The sequence below is a fragment of the Scyliorhinus torazame genome, chromosome 27 (genome assembly GCF_047496885.1).
Source record: "Scyliorhinus torazame isolate Kashiwa2021f chromosome 27, sScyTor2.1, whole genome shotgun sequence".
NCBI classification, from domain to species: domain Eukaryota; kingdom Metazoa; phylum Chordata; class Chondrichthyes; order Carcharhiniformes; family Scyliorhinidae; genus Scyliorhinus; species Scyliorhinus torazame.
In genome coordinates this window covers 2,681,006-2,702,508 of record NC_092733.1, presented here as the reverse complement: position 1 = coordinate 2,702,508, position 21,503 = coordinate 2,681,006, and the positions used below count along the sequence as shown (strand labels likewise).

General features: G+C 49.9%; 1 protein-coding gene across 4 annotated transcripts in view; it reads right to left on the bottom strand.

Annotated features, from left to right (window-relative positions):
• The window catches only part of LOC140403126 (3',5'-cyclic-AMP phosphodiesterase 4B-like), a 965,446-nt gene that overhangs the window by 267,568 nt on the left and 676,375 nt on the right, over positions 1 to 21,503 (bottom strand). For all 4 annotated transcript variants that reach the window (XM_072490777.1, XM_072490775.1, XM_072490776.1 and 1 more), the window contains 2 exons: positions 20,504 to 20,689; positions 7,568 to 7,604 (listed from right to left, as the gene is read on the bottom strand). In XM_072490777.1, coding sequence (XP_072346878.1) covers positions 7,568 to 7,604; positions 20,504 to 20,689 — 223 coding nt within the window. The remainder of the gene's footprint in view (positions 1 to 7,567; positions 7,605 to 20,503; positions 20,690 to 21,503) is intronic.

Here is a 21,503-nt window from a genome sequence, read left to right as displayed (position 1 = left end):
TAACAGGCATCATCCGCGCATGCGCGGGTTGGCCAGCGCCAACCCGCGCATGCGTGGTTGCGGTCCTCTCTAAGTCCGCCCCACAAGAAGATGGCGGACGGATCTTGCGGGGCCGCGGAAGGAAGGAGGTCCTCCTTCAGAGAGGAGGGCCCGACGATCGGTGGGCACCGATCGTGGGCCACCCCACATCTGAGGTACCCCCCGGTGCAGGATCGCCCCCCCGCTGGCCGCACCCCCCCCCCCGCATTCACGCACTGCTCACGACTGCAGCGACCAGGTGTGGACGGCGCCAGGGGGAACCCGCCGTTTTGGCCTGGCCGCTCGGCCTATCCGTGTCTGAGAATAGCGGGGGTGCCGGAGATTCGCCATTTTCGGTGTCTCCGGCCTGCGAAACTCGACCGGGCCGTTCCTGCCGCTTGGGAGAATCGGGGGAAGGCGCCGGACCGGTGTCCCGGGGAATTTTGGCGGCCCAGGCGATTCTCCCAACCGGCGTGGGAGTGGAGAATCGCACCCCCTATTCTGCGCTTTCACTAAAGGTAGCGATCTCAACTGCCCGCTCCAAATCTAAGTGAGTTTCTGCCTTGCTGCGTCGCGGATCCCACAAACCAAGGGGTCTCTCAAGGCTTCGTTCTGAACTCACAGAATTCAGCGAGATTTTGTAGTCGGTAATAGATTTCCTCCTGACCCTGGGTGACTGTAAAACCAAAAACGGCGACAGTTATCAGTGGCTTGGGGTTAAAATGTTCCCCGACTAAAACCACTAAGGTGGCAAACGACCAGGTATCTGGTGTGTCAGGGTAGGTCAGTCTTTAATTATACTGAACTTGGCCCCTCCACAAGTCGTGAGCAGGACGACCGTTTGCCGTTCTTCGCCGAGTACGGCATTTGTTTTAAAGAAGTATTGCATCCGCTCAACGTGCTGCCCCCAGTTCTCAGTGCCTGCATTAAACTGCTCCAATTTTCCAGGTGAGGCATCTCTGCCGACTGGAGAGTGGCCTCCTGAGGCCAATGAGAAGTGGTCCGGGTTTGCAGCACTTGGCACCGATGGCAGCTCCACTTAATCCTCATCGCCAGTGTAAAATCCGCACAGAGTGATCACAAGCAACGAAGGGTAGGATGCAAAAATAATACGTACACATCGTTACTCCACTCCCTGAGGGGATTCCCACCCCTACCTACACTCAGGTCGGATAGTCCTCACCCCGTGACCTCCAGGGAGTTGTGACAGTCGACAGAGGAAGGGTGGGGCTGATTAAGGATCAAACAGCTGATCTTTCTGAGAAGGCAGAGGGCATGGTTGAGGTATAAATGAACACTTTGCACTCTGCAAAAGAGATGTTTCTGATGTCACAGCAAAGGGTAGTGAAATTCGCTTTGATAAAAATAGAGGAAGTATTAAAAGGCTGGCAGCACATCACAATGGAAAAGTCAGCCGATCTGATCAGATGCATCCTCTCAGTCACCGAAGAAAGTAAAGCTCTGGCCATGATGTTCCAGTCCTTCTTGGAAATAGAAGTGGTGCCAGAGGACTGGGGGATTGCAAAGGTTAAACCCTATTTAAGAAAGGGGATAGGGAATAACAGCAGTAACCTCAGGTCAGTCAGCCTAAAGTCAGTGGGAGGGACCATAATCTGGACAAAATTTACTTTTACTTGAAAAAATATACAATAAGTGTCAGCCAGTCATTTTCTATACAGATGTTTAGAAGTGTTTGACAGAGTACCGAGTAATAGACCAGTCAGCAAAATAGAAACCCATGGGATTAAAGAGGAAATGTCAGCATGGATACAAATTTGGCTAAGAGAGCAGAGATTAAAGCAAACACATGTTTTTGGCCTGGAGGGAAGTGTACAGTTGTGTTTCCCTGGGGGTTGGCGTTAGAAACATTGCTCTTTTTTGACCCATATTAATGACCTGGTCATGGGTGTACAGAACATAATTTTAAAGTTTGCCGATGACTCAGAAATACAGCAAACAGCGAGAAGGATATTAAACCTCGGGAGGATATAGACAGAATGGTGAAATGGACAATGCATAGCAGATGAAGTTGAAGGTGAGAATTGTGAGATGAAGAATAAAGAGAGGCAAAATATACTAAATGTTAATTTTAAAGGGATATAGGAACAGACGGGTAGGTGCGTACGTACACATTAAAGATAACAGGGTCCTTGGGTTTATAAATAGAGGTAGAGAATACAAAGCAGGAAGTTTTATAAACTTTTCTAAAACACTGGTTAGGCCCCAGCTGCAGTATTGTGTCTCGAACTTTAGAAAGGACGTCAAGTCCTTGGAGAGGGTGGAGAGGAGATTTACGAGAATGATACAAGGGATGAGGCACGTCAGATATGTGGAGAGGTAAGGATCGTTCGTGTTGGAACAGATGTGGTTAAGGTGAAGCTTAGTTGAGGCCTAATAATTTTGAGATGTTTTTATGGAGTAGAAAAAACAGTTGCAGTTTCCAATGTCAGGAGGAGCCGCCAGCAGAGGATCCAGGCAGAGGGAACCACCAAGAGAGTCCCAGGGAGATGAGAAGAATTTGTTTACACAGTGATCTGCAATGCACTGACTAAAAGGGAGGTGAAAGTAGTTTGATAATAACTTTGAAAAATGAATTGGATAAATACTTGCAAAGGAAAACTGGGAAATGGGGCTCTGGGAGCAAATGGATATTTCTTTCAAAAATCATTGGGATTAATTGGATATTTCCTTGAAAAATCATTGGGATGGAATGGGTATCTCTGTCAAAGAGCCAGGACAGGTTTTTGAGCTCTATCAGTCATGAGCAATATGGCTTAGGAAAATAATACATCAGGGGCGGGATTCTCCGATCCTGAGGCTGCGTGTTGACGCCGTTGTAAACGCTGTTGTGTTTCTCGACGGCGTCAACATGGCCCCAGGATCAGCAATTCTGGCCCCTACAGTGGGCCAGCACGGCGCTGGAACGGTTCACGCCGCTCCAGCTGCTGATCTGGCCGTGGAATGGGCCCCGGGGGATGTGCGCATGCGCAGTTGGTCCGGCGCGAACCCGCGCATGCGCAGTCCCACCGGTGCGATTCCCGCGCATGCGCCGTGTCTCCCTTGTCCGCGCTGGTCCCGACCCAACATGGCAAAGGAGTACAGGCGCTAGCGCGGAAGAAAGGAGGCCGGGAGACAGAGAGGCCAGCCCACCGATCAGTGGGTCCCGATCGCGGGCCAGGCCACATCGGAGGCCCGCCACCCCGGGGTCGGACCCCACCTCTGCCCCCCCACAGGCCGCCCCCAGACCCTTCAACGCCAAGGTCCCGCCGACTCAGAGCAGGTTAGAACAGCGCTGGCGGGACTCCGTTTTTTTTTTACGGCCGCTCGGCCCATCGGGGCCGGAGAATCGTCGTTGGGGGGGGGGCGCGTAGAACGGCCCCCGACCGGCACTGCACCGACCATGCTGGCCCCAATGGTGGCGATTCCCCGCTCTGTGGAGAATCGCGTCCCGGCGGCGTGGCGCGGTTCACACGGCCCCCCAGCGATTCTGCGACCCGGCGTGGGGTCGGAGAATCCCGCCCCATGTGTTTTCCCGTTACCTCCTTTATGAGATGTTATAACCTGCCTGCTTACCATTGGCTGGGGACTAATGACAATCCCACAATCCTGTGGGAGTATGAGCTTCTCCAATGAGGGGGGCGGAGAAACCATTAGTAAACTCCAAGTATAAATAAAGCTGGCCAGTTTAGGAACCAGCAGGAAGGAGTGAGCAGCAAGGGAAGTTGCTGCTGCTGTTGTATATATATATGTTAAATAAATGTTATTACTTTGTATCCTTAAAACTCGTGCTGGATTCTTCGTGGCCCTCACAAAACTGGCAACGAGGATGGGGTGAAGCCAGATGCCGCAGTTCGTGTGTGTGGCGACTATAAACTTACAGTGAATACGGCTTCCCGACTCGACCGATATCCAATGCCTCGCATAGAGGATCTCTACGCGAAGCTTGCAGGTGGACTCTCCTTCACAAAATTAGATATGAGTCATGCCTACCTACAGTTGGAGCTGGACCCTGCCTCCCGACCATATGTAACGATTAATACACACCGGGGCCTGTATGAATATACACGGTTGCCCTTTGGAGTATCCTCTGCCTGCGCAATTTTTCAACGTGTTATGGAGGGCATTTTGAGAGGCTTACCACGTGTTGCTGTCTACTTAGATGACGTTTTGATTGCAGGGACGTCGGAGCAGGAACATTTGGAAAATCTGGAGGCTGTTCCTAGACACTTTTCGGAGGCTGGAGTCCGTTTACGTCGCACAAAGTGCGTATTTCAGGCAAAGGAAGTAGTCCACCTAGGTTATCGGGTGGACCGCGAAGGTTTGCACCCCGTCGCAGAGAAGGTGCGTGCAATTCAACAGGCCCCCGCCCCGACTCACACTTCGCAGCTTCGTTCTTTTCTCGGTCTCGTAAACTATTACGGGAAGTTCCTCCCCAATCTGGCAACTACGCTGGCCCCCTTGCACCTTCTGCTAAAGAAAAATCACACCTGGGTTTGGGGTCAGCCGCAAGAAACCGCTTTCCGGCAGGTAAAGCAACAATTGTCGTCGTCTGGGTTACTAACCCACTAAGATCCTGGAAAGCCTTCGCTCGTCACATGTGATGCATCCCCGTATGATATTGGGGCCGTCCTGTCCCACAAGATGGAGAACGGGGCCGAGCGACCGATAGCTTTTGCCTCCCGCACATTGACTGCAGCGGAGAAAAAGTACGCGCAGATCGAGAAGGAGGGCCTGGCAGTGGTTTTTGCGGTGAGACGCTTCCACCAGTACGTGTATGGCCGCCATTTCACTATCGTGACTGATCATAAGCCTCTGCTGGGACTTTTCAGAGAGGATAAGCCAATATCGCCCATTGCTTCCGCACGGATCCAGCGCTGGGCTTTGTTGCTTGTTGCATACGAGTATTCTCTGGAGCACAAACCAGGAACGCAGATAGCAAATGCAGACGCACTGAGCCGATTGCCTTTATCGACTGGCCCCATGTCGACCCCCACGACCGGTGAGGTGGTTGCAACCCTAACTTTTTTTGGACACCTTGCCTGTCACGGCATCACAGATCCGTGAGTGGACCCAGACGGAGCCAGTCCTGTCAAAGGTTCGGCACATAGTCCTGTATGGTGGGCAGCCTCCCAGGCGAGTTGCGGGCATTTTCCTCCAAGCTGTCAGAATTCAACTCCTCTTGTGGGGGACGCGTGTGATTGTCCCGGAAAAAGGCCAGGAGCTGATACTAAGAGACTTGCACAATGGGCATCCAAGTGTGACCAAAATGAAAATGTTGGCCCGGAGTTATGTCTGGCGGCCAGGCCTCGACACCGATATTGAGAAGGTGGCCCAAAACTGCTCCATTCGCCAGGAGCATCAGAAGCTTCCGCCAGCCGCGCCCCAACATCACTGGGAATGGCCAGGGCGGCCTTGGGCACGCTTGCATGCAGATTTTGCAGGTCCTTTTCAAGGATCCATGTTCCTTCTATTAATCGACGCCCAGTCTAAATGGCGAGAGGTGCATAAGATGCAGGGGACAAACGACCTGCGCAACAATTGAAAAGATGCGTCTGTCATTTAGTACGCATGGCCTCCACGAGGTGCTGGTCACGGATAACGGCACTCAATTCACGAGTGAGGAGTTTGCGAGGATCATGAAGATGAACGGCATATGCCATATCCGCACTGCCCCATACCACCCGGCTTCAAATGGGTTGGCAGAGCGCGCAGTGCAGACATTCAAAAGAGGCCTAAAGAAGCAGTCTTCCGGATCAATGGACACGAGACTGGCTCGCTTTTTGTTTACGTATCGGACCACCCCCCCATGCGGTGACTGGGGTAGCTCCCGCAGAACTCCTAATGGGCCGGAGACTTTGCACCCGCCTTAGTATGGTTTTCCCGGACATTGGCGCAAAAGTACACCGCACACAAGAACGGCAGGGACAGGGATTTTCTCGGCATCGGCCGATTCGGCAGTTTGCGCCCAGTGACCCAGTGTTCGTTCGGAATTTTTCTGGTGGTGCCCAGTGGGTTCCTGGCGTAATCTTTCGCCAAACGGGCCCTATATCTTACCAGGTGCAAGCCCAGGATCGTCTCCAGCGCAAACATGTAGACCACGTTCGGTCCAGAGGACTATCCCCTCCAAAGATTCCCCGCCCCCGGAGCTCATTTCTACAGCCGCAGAGACCAGAGACAATGGAAGGTAGTCCTCACAATCTTCCACTGGTGCCTCACTCAAAGCCTGCGCAGGTCGTTACAGAACCGAATGGAGATAGAGACGCTGACATGACGGAGGCAGCAGACTCTGACTCAGAGATGGAGACACAGGACGCATCAGAGGGGGAATCCTCGGGTCCATGAGCCGTGGATGTACAACCGTTACGCCGTTCATCACGGAAGCGCCGGCCTCCGTCTCGTTACATGCCGCCCGATCTAGCGCCGCGTGCAAATGGTGTCCGGCCTGCGGCAAAACGAGTCCGACGCCCTCCTTCGCCAGGGTCTTCGGTGGATTCCTTGGACTTGGGGGGGGGGAATGTGACAATCCCACAATCCTGTGGGAGTATGAGCTTCCCCAATGAGGGGGGCGGAGGGACCATTAGTAAACTCCATGTATAGATAAAGCTGGCCATTTTGGAACCAGCAGGTAGGAGTGAGCAGCAAGGGGAGATGCTGCTGCTGTTATATATATATATGTTATTGTAAATAAATGTTATTACTTTGTATCCTTAAAACACGTGCTGGATTCTTCGTGGCCCTCACAAAATGAATGTTTGAAGGGCACACACATCTTCTCCCCAAAGGATCCTCCCCCAGTAAGCAGCTGTTGTCGATTAAGATATTTCTGCCATCACCACTGAAAGTTTGCTGCTTCCATTGTTGGCTACGGCTCGGGGCCCTGAGTATAGGCCTCTTACCCCAGGCCAGGGGTACCTCGCGAAAGGACAGACAACCTCTCCCTGAGGTCTCAAATGTCCCTGTCACACTCTCTTCTGTACTCTTCTGTAATTTCCCATTTCTCACACCAGCCACCCATGGGTGACATGGTAGCACAGTGGTTAGCACTGTGGCTTCACAGCTCCAGGGTCCCAGGTTCGATTCCCCGCTGGGTCACTGCCTGTGCGGAGTCTGCACGTTCTCCCCGTGTCTGCGTGGGTTTCCTCCGGGTGCTCCGGTTTCCTCCCACAAGTCCTGAAAGACGTGCTGTTAGGTGAATTGGACATTCTGAATTCTCCCTCTGTGTACCCGAACAGGCGCCGGAATGTGGCGACTAGGGGCTTTTCACAGTAACTTCATTGCAGTGTTAATGGAAGCCCATTGAATCTATACATTCAGCAGAGAGAGAAGAGTTCCTGCCCCTCTGGAATGGATATGACCTTAAGGTGCCAGAGACCACAGCTGGTGCCTGACTCACAGCTTCATCCCACAGTCACTTACAATAACGCACCTTCAAATATTCTGCAGTGGAATTCTTAAGGGATTCCTATTTGATGTATAATTTTTATTCGAACATTGTGGAGGAACAGAGAGAAAGACAGATAGACGATAAGATGTTTAACTTTCAACTCACCTGAGCAAAAGGAGTGACAATGAGGTCCTCGGTATGTCTGAAAGAAAAACAGATGAATTGACAACATGGACTGACAAACCCAAACATATCTACAGAGAGACAGATACCGTTATCTGCAGAACAGAGTTAGTGAGTGTGAATAAGAAAGAGAGACAGAAATAACATAAAATGCACTATATATAAATGTAAATTGTTACAGTAAGAGGGAAAAATAGACTGAGATAAAGAGATATACATGGGAGAAAGATTAGGATAGAAGTAGACAAGATTAGGTAAGAGATACAGAAAAAGCGCGAGAGCTGGGGAGAGAGAGAGAGAGAAAAATAGAGAGATTTACTCAGATGATACCCAGGATGAGAGGTTTTAGTTATGAAGTGAGATTTGAGTTGTAAGAACTTTTCAATGAAACACGGAAGTTGAGAGGGAAATCTGATAGAAGTATTAACCTGTGCTTCTGCAACTCTTAGGTATCTGCTCCCTCCTAAAGCTGTGTCTCCCATATCTGCTGTGTTTCCTGTATCTACTTAATCTGCCCTATTCCCTGTATCTCCTGTGCCTGCCATTGCCTGTATCTGCCCTGTTTCCTGTGTCTCCTGTACCTACTGTTTCCTGTACCTTCCCTGTTTCCTGTATTTCCTGTACCTGCCGTTACCCGTACCTTCCCTGTACCCGCCGTTTCCTGTATCTTCCCTGTACCTGCCGTTTCCTGTACCTGCCATTTCCTGTATCTTCCCTGTACCTGCCGTTACCTGTAGCTTTCCTGTACCTGCCGTTTCCTGTACCTTCCTTGTACCTGCCGTTTCCTGTACCTGCCATTACCTGTACCTTCCCTGTACCTGCCGTTTCCTGTATCTTCCCTGTACCTGCCGTTACCTGTACCTTCCCTGTACCTGCCGTTACCTGTACCTTCCCTGTACCTGCCGTTACCTGTACCTTCCCTGTACCTGCCGTTTCCTGTACCTTCCCTGTACCTGCCGTTTCCTGGATCTTCCCTGTACCTGCCGTTTCCTGTATCTTCCCTGTACCTGCCGTTACCTGTACCTTCCCTGTACCTGCCGTTACCAGTACCTTCCCTGTACCTGCCGTTTCCTGTACCCTCCCTGTACCTGCCGTTTCCTGTATCTTCCCTGTACCTGCCGTTTCCTGTACCTGCCGTTTCCTGTATCTTCCCTGTACCTGCCATTACCTGTAGCTTTCCTGTACCTGCCGTTTCCTGTACCTCCCCTGTACCTGCCATTTCCTGTACCTTCCCTGTACCTGCCGTTTCCTGTATCTTCCCTGTTTCCTGTAAATCCCATACCTGCCGTTTCCTGTATCTTCCCTGTACCTGCCGTTTCCTGTATCTTCCCTGTTTCCTGTATCTCCTGTACCTGCCGTTTCCTGTATCTTCCCTGTACCTGCCGTTTCCTGTACCTGCCGTTTCCTGTAGCTTCCCTGTACCTGCCGTTTCCTGTACCTGCCGTTTCCTGTAGCTTCCCTGTACATGCCGTTTCCTGTACCTGCCGTTTCCTGTATCTTCCCTGTTTCCTGTACCTTCCCTGTACCTTCCGTTTCCTGTATCTTCCCTGTACCTGCCGTTTCCTGTATCTTCCCTGTTTCCTGTATCTTCCCTGTACCTGCCGTTTCCTGTATCTTCCCTGTTTCCTGTATCTCCTGTACCTGCCGTTTCCTGTATCTTCCCTGTACCTGCCGTTTCCTGTACCTGCCGTTTCCTGTAGCTTCCCTGTACCTGCCGTTTCCTGTACCTTCCCTGTACCTGCTGTTTCCTGTACCTGCCGTTTCCTGTAGCTTCCCTGTACATGCCGTTTCCTGTACCTGCCGTTTCCTGTATCTTCCCTGTTTCCTGTATCTCCTGTACCTGCCGTTACCTGTACCTTCCCTGTACCTGCCGTTTCCTGTATCTTCCCTGTTTCCTGTACCTGCTGTACCTGCCGTTTCCTGTACCTTCCCTGTACCTGCCGTTTCCTGTATCTTCCCTGTTTCCTGTATCTCCTGTACCTGCCATTACCTGTACCTTCCCTGTACCTGCTGTTTCCTGTATCTTCCCTGTTTCCTGTACCTGCTGTACCTGCTGTTTCCTGTACCTTCCCTGTACCTGCCATTTCCTGTATCTTCCCTGTTTCCTGTATCTTCCCTGTACCTGCCGTTTCCTGTATCTTCCCTGTACCTGCCGTTTCCTGTATCTTCCATGTACCTCCCGTTTCCTGTAACTACCCTGTACCTGCCGTTTCCTGTATCTTCCCTGTTTCCTGTATCTGCTGTACCTCCGTTTCCTGTATCTTCCCTGTACCTGCCGTTTCCTGTACCTGCCGTTTCCTGTATCTTCCCTGTACCTGCCGTTTCCTGTATCTTCCCTGTACCTGCCGTTTCCTGTATCTTCCCTGTACCTGCCGTTTCCTGCAGCTTCCCTGTACCTGCCGTTTCCTGTATCTTCCCTGTACCTGCCGTTTCCTGTATCTTCCCTGTACCTGCCGTTTCCTGTATCTTCCCTGTACCTGCCGTTTCCTGTATCTTCCCTGTACCTGCCGTTTCCTGTATCTTCCCTGTACCTGCCGTTTCCTGTATCTTCCCTGTACCTGCCGTTTCCTGTAGCTTCCATGTACCTGCTGTTTCCTGTAACTGCCGTTTCCTGTATCTTACTTGTACCTGCCATTTCCTGTATCTTCCCTGTACCTGCCGTTTCCTGTATCTTCCCTGTACCTGCCGTTTCCTGTATCTTCCCTGTACCTGCCGTTGCCTGTAGCTTCCCTGTACCCGCCGTTTCCTCTAACTTCCCTGTACCTGCTGTTTCCTGTACCTTCCCTGTACCTGCCGTTTCCTGTACCTGCCGTTTCCTGTATCTTCCCTGTACCTGCCGTTTCCTGTACCTTCCCTGCACCTGCCGTTTCCTGTATCTTCCCTGTTTCCTGTATCTCCTGTACCTGCCATTACCTGCACCTTCCCTGTACCTGCCGTTTCCTGTATCTTCCCTGTTTCCTGTACCTGCCATTTCCTGTATCTTCCCTGTTTCCTGTATCTTCCCTGTACCTGCCGTTTCCTGTATCTTCCCTGTACCTGCCGTTTCCTGTATCTTCCCTGTACCTGCCGTTTCCTGTATCTTCCCTGTACCTCCCGTTTCCTTTAACTTCCCTGTACCTGCTGTTTCCTGTATCTTCCCTGTTTCCTGTATCTGCTGTACCTGCCGTTTCCTGTATCTTCCCTGTACCTGCCGTTTCCTGTACCTCCTGTTTCCTGTATCTTCCCTGTACCTGCCGTTTCCTGTATCTTCCCTGTACCTGCCGTTTCCTGTATCTTCCCTGTACCTGCCGTTTCCTGCAGCTTCCCTGTACCTGCCGTTTCCTGTATCTTCCCTGTACCTGCCGTTTCCTGTATCTTCCCTGTACCTGCCGTTTCCTGTAGCTTCCCTGTACCTGCTGTTTCCTGTACCTGCCGTTTCCTGTATCTTACCTGTACCTGCCGTTTCCTGTATCTTCCCTGTACCTGCCATTTCCTGTATCTTCCCTGTACCTGCCATTTCCTGTAGCTTCCCTGTACCTTCCGTTTCCTGTATCTTCCCTGTACCTGCTGTTTCCTGTAGCTTCCCTACACCTGCCGTTTCCTGTACCTGCCGTTTCCTGTATCTTCCCTGTACCTGCTGTTTCCTGTAGCTTTCCTGTACCTGCCGTTTCCTGTATCTTCCCTGTACCTGCCGTTTCCTGTACCTGCCGTTTCCTGTAGCTTCCCTGGACGTGCCGTTTCCTGTACCTGCCGTTTCCTTTATCTCTCGGTATTCACAAAGGAGAGGGACATGTTGATTGGTGGTAACTCAGAGGGATGTGTAAACACTTTAGAACAGGTCATTATTACGAGGGAGGAAGTGTTAGGTGTATTAAAAAGCATTAAGGTAGACAAATCCCCAGGGCCAGATGGCATCTATCCTAGATTACTGAGGGAGGCAAGAGATGAAATCACTGGGCCGGTGACAGAAATCTTTGTGTCCTCGTTGGCCACAGCTGCGATCCCGGAGGATTGGAGGAAAGCCAATTTTGTCCTGTTATTTAAGAAGGGTTGCAAGGATAATCTGGGTAATTATAGGCCAGTGAGCTTTAGCAGTGATAGTGAAATTGTTGGAAAAGGTTCTCCGAGATAGGGGGAGGGATTCTCTGACCCCCTGAATCCCGCCCCGCCACTCCGGCGCCGGCTGCCGAATTCTCCTGTGCCGGTTTTTGGGCGGGGATCACGCCACGCCGGTCGAGGCCCGTTGGCAGCGGCTCCCCCGGCAATTCTTCGGGCCCGATAGGCCGAGCGGCCACCCGTTTCCGGCCAGTCCTGCCGGCGCAAAATAGACATGGTCCATCCCGGTGGGACCTGGCTTGGAGGGCAGCTAGCGGAGTCCTCTGGGGGGGCAGGGGGGATCCGGCCCCGAGGGGGACACCCACAGTGACCTGACCCGCGATCGGGGCCCAGCGATCTGCAGTTGGGCCTATGTCACGCGGGCACTCTTTCCCTCTGCGCCGGCCTCTGTAAGGCTCCGTCATGGCCAATTGCGGGAGGATCCCACCCAGGATCTATGCATATTTGGAAGTCAATGGTCTTATTAGCGACAGGCCGCATGGTTTTGTACGAGGGAGGTCATGTCTCACAAATTGAATTGAGTTTTTTGAGGAGGTGACAAAAATGATTGACGAAGGAAGGGCTGTGGATGTTGTCTACATGGACTTTAGTAAAGCATTTGATAAGGTCCATCATGGCAGGCTGATGCAAAAGGTTAAATCACATGGTGTCGGGTGAACTAGCTGGATGGATCCAGAACTGGCTTGGCCATTGAAGACAGAGGGTAGCAATGGAAGAGTGTTTTTCCGAATGGAGGTCTGTAACTAGTGGTGTTCTGCAGGGATCAGTACTGGGAACTCTGCTCTTTGTAATGTATATAAATGACTTGGAATAAAATGTAGCTGGTCTGATTAGCAAGTTTGCAGGAGTTGAGGATAGTGATGAAGATTGTCAGAGAATACAACAGGATATAGATAGGCTGCAAAACTGGGCAGGGAAATGGCAGATGGAGTTTAACCCGGACAAATGCATTTTGGTAGATTCAATTCAGGTGGGAGCTCTAAAATAAATGGCAGAACCATCAGGAGCAGAGACACAGAGAGATCTGGGCGTGCAGGTCCACAGATCCTTAAAAGTGGCAGCACAGGTGGAAGTGGTGGTAAAGAAAGCATATGGCATGCTTGCCTTCATAGGATGGGGTATCAAGTATAAAAGCTCGAAAATTATGTTACATTTATATAGAACGTTGGTGAGGCCACATTTGGAATACTGTGTCCAATTCTGCTCGCCGCACTACCAGAAGGACGTGGAGGCTTTGGAGAGAGTACAGAAAAGGTTTACCAGGATATTGCCTGGTATGGAGGGTATTAGCTATGAGGAGAGATTAAATAAATTGGGATTGTTCTCCCTAGAGAGAGACGGAGGCTGAGGGGCGACCTGATAGAAGTTAATAAAATTATTAGGGGTATGGATAGGGTGAACAGTTGGAGGCTTTTCCCAGGGCGGAAATGACAATTACAAGGGGGCACAAGTTCAAGGTGAGGGGGGAAAGGTTCAGTGGAGATGTGCGGGGGAAGTTTTTTACACAGAGGGTGGTGGTGGCCTGGAATGCACGGCCAAGTGAGGTGGTTGAGGCAGATACATTAGCGACCGTTAAGACTTATCTGGATAGGCACATGAACAGACGGAGTATAGAAGATATAGGTGGTTGGTCTAGATAGGACACGGGATCGGCGCAGGCTTGGAGGGCCAAAGGGCCTGTTCCTGTGCTGTATTGTTCTTTGATGTGGAGATGCCGGCGTTGGACTGGGGTGAGCACAGTAAGAAGTCTTACAACACCAGGTTAAAGTCCAACAGGTTTGTTTCGAATCACTAGCTTTCGGAGCGCTGCTCCTTCCTCAGGTGAATGAAGAGGTCTGTTCCAGAAACACATATATAGACAAATTCAAAGATGCCAAACAATGCTTGGAATGCGAGCATTAGCAGGTGATTAAATCTTTACAGATCCAGAGATGGGGTAACCCCAGGTTAAAGAGGTGTGAATTGTACCAAGCCAGGACAGTTGGTAGGATTTCGCAGGCCAGATGGTGGGGGATGAATGTAATGCGACATGAATCCCAGGTCCCGGTTGAGGCCGCACTCATGTGTGCGGAACTTGGCTAAAAGTTTCTGCTCGGCGATTCTGCGTTGTCGCGGGTCCTGAAGGCCGCCTTGGAGAACGCTTACCCGGAGAGGCTGAATGCCCTTGACTGCTGAAGTGTTCCTCGACTGGAAGGGAACATTCCTGCCTGGTGATTGTTGCGCGATGTCCGTTCATTCGTTGTCGCAGCGTCTGCATGGTTTCGCCAATGTACCACGCTTCGGGACATCCTTTCCTGCAGCGTATGAGGTAGACAACGTTGGCCGAGTCGCACGAGTATGTACCGCGTACCTGGTGGGTGGTGTTCTCACGTGTAATAGTGGTATCCATGTCGATGATCTGGCACGTCTTGCAGAGATTGCCATGACAGGGTTGTGTGGTGTCATGGTCACTGTTCTGAAGACTGGGAAGTTTGCTGCAAACAATGGTTCGTTTGAGGTTGCGCGGTTGTTTGAAGGCAAGTAGTGGGGGTGTGGGGATGACCTTGGCAAGATGTTCATCGTCATCAATGACGTGTTGAAGGCTGTGAAGAAGATGACGTAGTTTCTCCGCTCCGGGGAAGTACTGGACGACGAAGGGTATTCTGTCTGTTGTGTCCCATGTTTGTCTTCTGAGGAGGTCGGTCCGGTTTTTCGCTGTGGCGCGTTGGAACTGTCGATCGATGAGTCGAGTGCCATATCCCGTTCGTACGAGGGCATCTTTCAACGTCTGTAGATGTCTGTTACGCTCCTCCTCGTCTGAGCAGATCCTGTGTATACGGAGCGCTTGTCCATAGGGGATGGCTTCTTTAATGTGTTTAGGGTGGAAGCTGGAGAAGGAGCAGCGATCCGAAAGCTAGTGACATTGAAACAAACCTGTTGGACTTTAACCTGGTGTTGTAAGACTTCGTACTGTGCTCACCCCAGTCCAACGCCGGCATCTCCACATCATGGCTACCATCGACACCGCAAACTGCCGGCTCAAAGTGGAGAGGATCTCCAGGAAGATCGCGCATATAGACACTGACATTAAGTTTCTACAAAGATGCAAGAAAGCAGACAAGATCCCGAAAGGGCTACAGATCACAAACCCACTCAAGTCGACCTACAACACAGACTTCGCTGAGAGACTCTGCCGTCGCACCTCTCTCACACTCCTCAACCACCTCGTACACCAGCTCTACAGCAGACGACGCAACCTGGAAACCAATATAGAGGCCATATTCTCAACTTGCGCTCAGGATGCAGCAGACCAGCTGCGGAACACCGCCAAACAGATGAGACAACAATACTATGCCACCTATATGCATACCAAGAACAGAAAGCTTGAGAAACTTGGCATCACCACCGGCAGCAACCAAGCCACCCCCGGTGTCACAGTAGAAAACAATTCAGGGAAATCTATTGTCAACTTGTCAGACTACACCCTTCAACCAGACGAAATCGAAGTCCTCAGCAGAGGGCTCAATTTCTGCACCACCACCAAAATGGACCCCATCAGTCTCGCGGCAGACACGGAGGAATTCATCAGGCGAATGAGGCTCCGGGAATTCTTCCACAGACCCCAAGAGGCCAACAGCGAACCCAAGCAGACTACCAATGAACCGGAACAGCAGACCGAGAGATCTGCGGTGCGGCAACCGAAGAGGAAAGAGTCGAATTGGACCCCTCCGGAAGGCCGCTGCCTTAGACCCGACATGTATGCTCAAGCCGTCAGGAGTCGCGTCAATGCCAGATTCATCAGTCGCATTCACAAGACAGCCCCGAACGTCACCCAAGCACAACGCAATGCCATCCGCGCTCTCAAGACCAACCACAGCATCGTCATCAAACCAGCAGACAAAGGGGGGGCCACTGTCGTACTGAACAGAACGGACTACTGCAAAGAAGTATACCGACAACTGAACAACCAAGAACACTACAGACAGTTACCCGCAGATCCGACCAAGGAACACATCCGCCAACTTAACAGACTGATCAAGACCTTGGATCCAGATCTTCAGAGCACCCTACGTGCTCTCATCCCACGTACTCCCCGCATTGGAGATCTCTACTGCCTCCCGAAAATACATAAGGCCAACACACCAGGCCGCCCTATCGTTTCAGGCAATGGGACCCTGTGTGAGAACCTCTCTGGCTACATCGAGGGCATCTTGAAACCCATCGTACAAGGTACACCCAGCTTCTGTCGCGACACGACGGACTTCCTACAGAAACTCAGCACCCATGGACCAGTTGAACCAGGAACATTCCTCGTCACAATGGACGTCACGGCACTCTACACCAGCATCCCCCATGACGACGGCATTGCTGCAACAGCCTCAGTACTCAACACCGACAACTGCCAATCTCCAGACGCAATTCTGCAACTCATCCGCTTCATTCTGGATCACAACATCTTCACCTTCGACAACAAGTTCTTCATCCAGACGCACGGAACAGCCATGGGGACCAAATTCGCACCCCAATACGCCAACATCTTCATGCACAAGTTTGAACAGGACCTACTCACCGCACAGGACCTTCAACCGATGTTATACACCAGATACATCGATGACATTTTTTTCCTTTGGACCCACGGCGAAGAATCACTGAAACGACTACACAATGACATTAATAAGTTCCATCCAACCATCAGACTCACCATGGACTACTCTCCAAAATCAGTTGCATTCTTGGACACACTCGTCTCCATCAAGGACGGTCACCTCAGCACTTCGCTTTACCGCAAACCTACGGATAACCTCATGATGCTCCACTTCTCCAGCTTCCACCCTAAACACATTAAAGAAGCCATCCCCTATGGACAAGCGCTCCGTATACACAGGATCTGCTCAGACGAGGAGGAGCGTAACAGACATCTACAGACGTTGAAAGATGCCCTCGTACGAACGGGATATGGCACTCGACTCATCGATCGACAGTTCCAACGCGCCACAGCGAAAAACCGGACCGACCTCCTCAGAAGACAAACATGGGACACAACCGACAGAATACCCTTCATCGTCCAGTACTTCCCCGGAGCGGAGAAACTACGTCATCTTCTTCACAGCCTTCAACACGTCATTGATGACGATGAACATCTTGCCAAGGTCATCCCCACACCCCCACTACTTGCCTTCAAACAACCGCGCAACCTCAAACGAACCATTGTTTGCAGCAAACTACCCAGTCTTCAGAACAGTGACCACGACACCACACAACCCTGTCATGGCAATCTCTGCAAGACGTGCCAGATCATCGACATGGATACCACTATTACACGTGAGAACACCACCCACCAGGTACGCGGTACATACTCGTGTGACTCGGCCAACGTTGTCTACCTCATACGCTGCAGGAAAGGATGTCCCGAAGCGTGGTACATTGGCGAGACCATGCAGACGCTGCGACAACGAATGAACGGACATCGCGCAACAATCACCAGGCAGGAATGTTCCCTTCCAGTCGGGGAACACTTCAGCAGTCAAGGGCATTCAGCCTCTGATCTCCGGGTAAGCGTTCTCCAAGGCGGCCTTCAGGACCCGCGACAACGCAGAATCGCCGAGCAGAAACTTATAGCCAAGTTCCGCACACATGAGTGCGGCCTCAACCGGGACCTGGGATTCATGTCGCATTACATTCATCCCCCACCATCTGGCCTGCGAAATCCTACCAACTGTCCTGGCTTGAGACAATTCACACCTCTTTAACCTGGGGTTACCCCATCTCTGGATCTGTAAAGATTTAATCACCTGCTAATGCTCGCATTCCAAGCATTGTTTGGCATCTTTGAATTTGTCTATATATGTGTTTCTGGAACAGACCTCTTCATTCACCTGAGGAAGGAGCAGCGCTCCGAAAGCTAGTGACATCGAAACAAACCTGTTGGACTTTAACCTGGTGTTGTAAGACTTCGTACTGTATTGTTCTTTGTTATATCTGCCGTTTCCTGCATCACTCATATCTGCCCTATTCTATTCAGTTATATAGGACTTTTGTTAGGCCACATTTGGAATACTGCGTACAGTTCTGGTCGCCACATTATCAGACGGATGTGGATGCTTTAGAGAGGGTGCAGAGGAGGTTCACCAGGATGTTGTCTGGTATGGAGGGTGCTAGCTATGAAGAAAGGTTGAGTAGATTAGGATTGTTTTCGTTGGAAAGAAGGAGGTTGAGGGGGGACCTGATTGAGGTCTACAAAATTATGGACAGGGTGGATAGCAACAAGCTTTTTCCAAGAGTGGGGGTGTCAATTACAAGGGGTCACAATTTCAAGATGAGAGGAGGAAAGTTTAAGGGAGATGTGCGTGGAAAGTTTTTCACGCAGCGGGTGGTGGGTGCCTGGAACGCTTTGCCAGCAGAGGTGGTAGAGGCGGGCACGATAGCATCATTCAAGATGCATCTAGACAGATATATGAACGGGCGGGGAACAGAGGGAAGTAGATCCTTGGAAAATAGGCGACAGGTTTAGATAAAGGATCTGGATCGGCGCAGGCTGGGAGGGCCGAAGGGCCTGTTCCTGTATTGTAATTTTCTTTGTTCTTATTCCCTGTATCTCCTGTACCTGTCGTTTCCTGTATCTGCCCTATTCCCTGTATCTCCTGTACCTGCCGTTTCCTGTATCTGCCCTATTCCCTGTATCTCCTGTACCTGCCGTTTCCTGTATCTGCCCTATTCCCTGTATCTCCTGTACCTGCCGTTTCCTGTATCTGCTCTATTCCCGGTATCTCCTGTACTTGCTGTTTCCTGTATCTGCCCTATTCCCTGTATCTCCTAGTACCTGCCGTTTCCTATATCTGCTCTGTTTCCTGTATCTTCCCGTATCTACCCTGTTTCCTGTATCTTTCAAATCTGTCCTGTCTCCTGTATCTCTCATATCTGTCCTGTTTCTTGTACTTCCTGTCTTTCTGTCCAATGTTGGGTTGTGTACAAAAGTACTTTGGGCTAAGAGTCCAATGTAAACAAGCTTTCATCTTTCCTGGGATATCACGGGATAAACAAACCAATCAGGATGTTAAAAGGTGATAAATGATTGTGACTTACTTTCGCTGTCTGTGCTCAGTTCATCATGCTTAGTGGGCTGAAAACTGCCTGGTGTGGAGTATAGAGGCAGATACATTGTGGATGAGTGGAGGCCCTCACTGCTGTCAGCAGTTTAAAGAGTTCAGTCAATATTTACCTACTCATGGGCTGTAGAAAGCTCACTGTCAGGTAAATCAGAAAGAACCTATATCTAAAATGTGTCTTCCTCAGTTCAAAACCTACCTATGGTGCATCTATTTCGGGATCCTTTGTGCAGTATAGAATGTCAGATAATTTGTTATACTCTCGAGGCAGGAGTGGTACACCTGAGAGTTACCACAGGCAGGCTAAAGGGCTGGAGCAGCTGTCTCTTACAAATAATGAAAGATGTAGATTTATATAGTGCCCTTTCCCACCTCTAAATGTCTCAAATCACTTTACAACCAATTAAATACTTAGGGAGGGTAGTCACGGTTATAATAGAGGAAGTGTGACAGCCAACTTGTGCAGAGCAAGATCCCATAACTGACCTAGACCAGAATTAATAAAAATAAAATGATGTGGCGAGGGGTTCTATATTGGATGGTTTGATAGCCGGCAGGTTATTGAATAATGGACGGTAACGGCCGTGTTCAGGGGTGGTTGGATTCACCATCAGTCATGTAATCTGCTCCACCAGGGTACAATTCAGCCCCATGACATTAAGATTCTATATTAATCTGATAGCAAGATGAAACGATTAAAGTCTGTTGCTTTAAGACAAAACGTATAATTGCATTTAATCTGAGCAAATAATTACTGTCATAAAAAAAATCTTTAAAATTTGCAAGCCTAGACCGGCAGAAACTAGCATTAAATAATGATCTTATCCTGATCTGGTTAATGCTTATGGTCTGATGCATGTTGGACATGAGTTATAAGCAAGGCTTCCTTTTACACAGTGTCAACCAGCCGATCTTGCTCGGTGTTGCTTTGCAGGTGCCAAGCACAGTTGTGATGTCCGGCCGCTAACCTAGCCTATTCCTCATGGCCACGAGTCAACTCCTTACTCTGCACTCAACAGGCAAATGGAGGGAACTAACTGCTTATAAATCCCCAGCATCAATTAGAGGAGAGTTTTTACTCATTGTAACTTCCGAGCTCCAGGTCAGGAATTAGCAAGCTGTTTTCTTTCACATTGTTTTACATTCAGAAAAACAGACTCCTTCTGTGTGATAATGACTTCATATGGGGACTGAATTCTGCACGGACCCTGGTCCAGTGACTACACTTTGACCTCTCATGGTCAAAGGTCAGAGGCTGAGGTCAGTCACACTCTAGATCCAATATTTAAAAAATTCCAGTGCGACCGACCTCAGCCTCTGACCTTTGACCATGAGAGGTCAAAGTGCAATCACTGGACCAGGGTCCGTGCAGAATTCAGTCCCCGTATGAAGTCATTATGGCACAGAAGGAGGCCATTCAAGTTTATTGTTTTGTATTGTTATTTTTCATTATGTATAAAAGGTTATTGGGAATTTGTGAAGGAGAGATGTAGAATGGATGAGTTTCAGAGTATCTCTGCAAGAGACACAAAAGTGATAGAGGAGGGTGTAACTGACACAGGCAGGTCCTGGTATAAATCTGGACACAGGATTGGGAAATTATAATGGGAAATGCTGACGTTAAATTGGGATAGGATATGGGTAACAGGAAATAAGGTTCTGTCAGCAGGAGGAGTACATTGATATGTATCACAGACACACTGAGAGATAATACAACAAATAATAAAGCAGTACTCACACGTCACTTGTTACGGAGGAATTTCGGGACATTGCTTTGGGTGACATGTCATAGTCGCTGTCAGACCGATAAAGAAATGACTCGCGGCGCTGGTTCTGGGGGAAGGTTGGATGTAGCACCAGTCCGGGACTTGCCTGCGAGTCCAGCGGACTCCGACCGGGAGATGGACCATTCTCAACATCAAAACTGTGTCAAAAGAGAGAGAGAATGTTTATTATGCATGTCCAATAGATTGAACAAATGACTGATGGAAGACCTGGAAAATAAATTGATTTTTCATTTATGTCCTCCCATTTGCCCAATTCCTTTCCTGAAGGTGCTGACTCTCCCTGGGATACAGGGAAAATACTGATACACTCTGGGGTACAGTTCCTCCTCGCAAAGTACGAACTCTCCCCAAGGTACTGTACAATGAAACCGATTTGTCCTTATTTGCCTCTTTTAACTGTCCAGACCATCAGTATGAACAAACTATCAGATCTTAAAGGACATCACAGATAAACTTAGTCCTCCCACCTCACATTCATCTATAGATACTGTGACACATACTGTATAATGCAACTCGTACTTACATCTGAAAGCTTACCTGAGTCAGGATTCTAGATAATCCTGCCTGGGATTGAACAGGTGGTGTATTTTTATAAATCCTCACTGACAACAGGCTAAATCCTGGAGTAGGCAGGTGTTTCTCAAAACACCAATAGTATGAAAGAAGACAGGCCCCACAGATCCACCAGGTATTTATTGCTCTTAGTTCATGTGGAGCTGCCAACGTCTTTGTAAGAGCTATTGCAGTATAGAACAGGGTCCAATTTTGGTACCTTCTGGTTAGAGATAATGTTTAATATAACAATGGAGAGAACAACTATAAACTGTAGCACACTCCCCTAGATCCAAGAAAACTGTTATAACCTGCCTACTGACGATTGGCTGGGGACTAATGACTATCCCACAATCCTATGGGAGTATGAACTTCCCCAATGAGGGGGGGGCGGAGAAA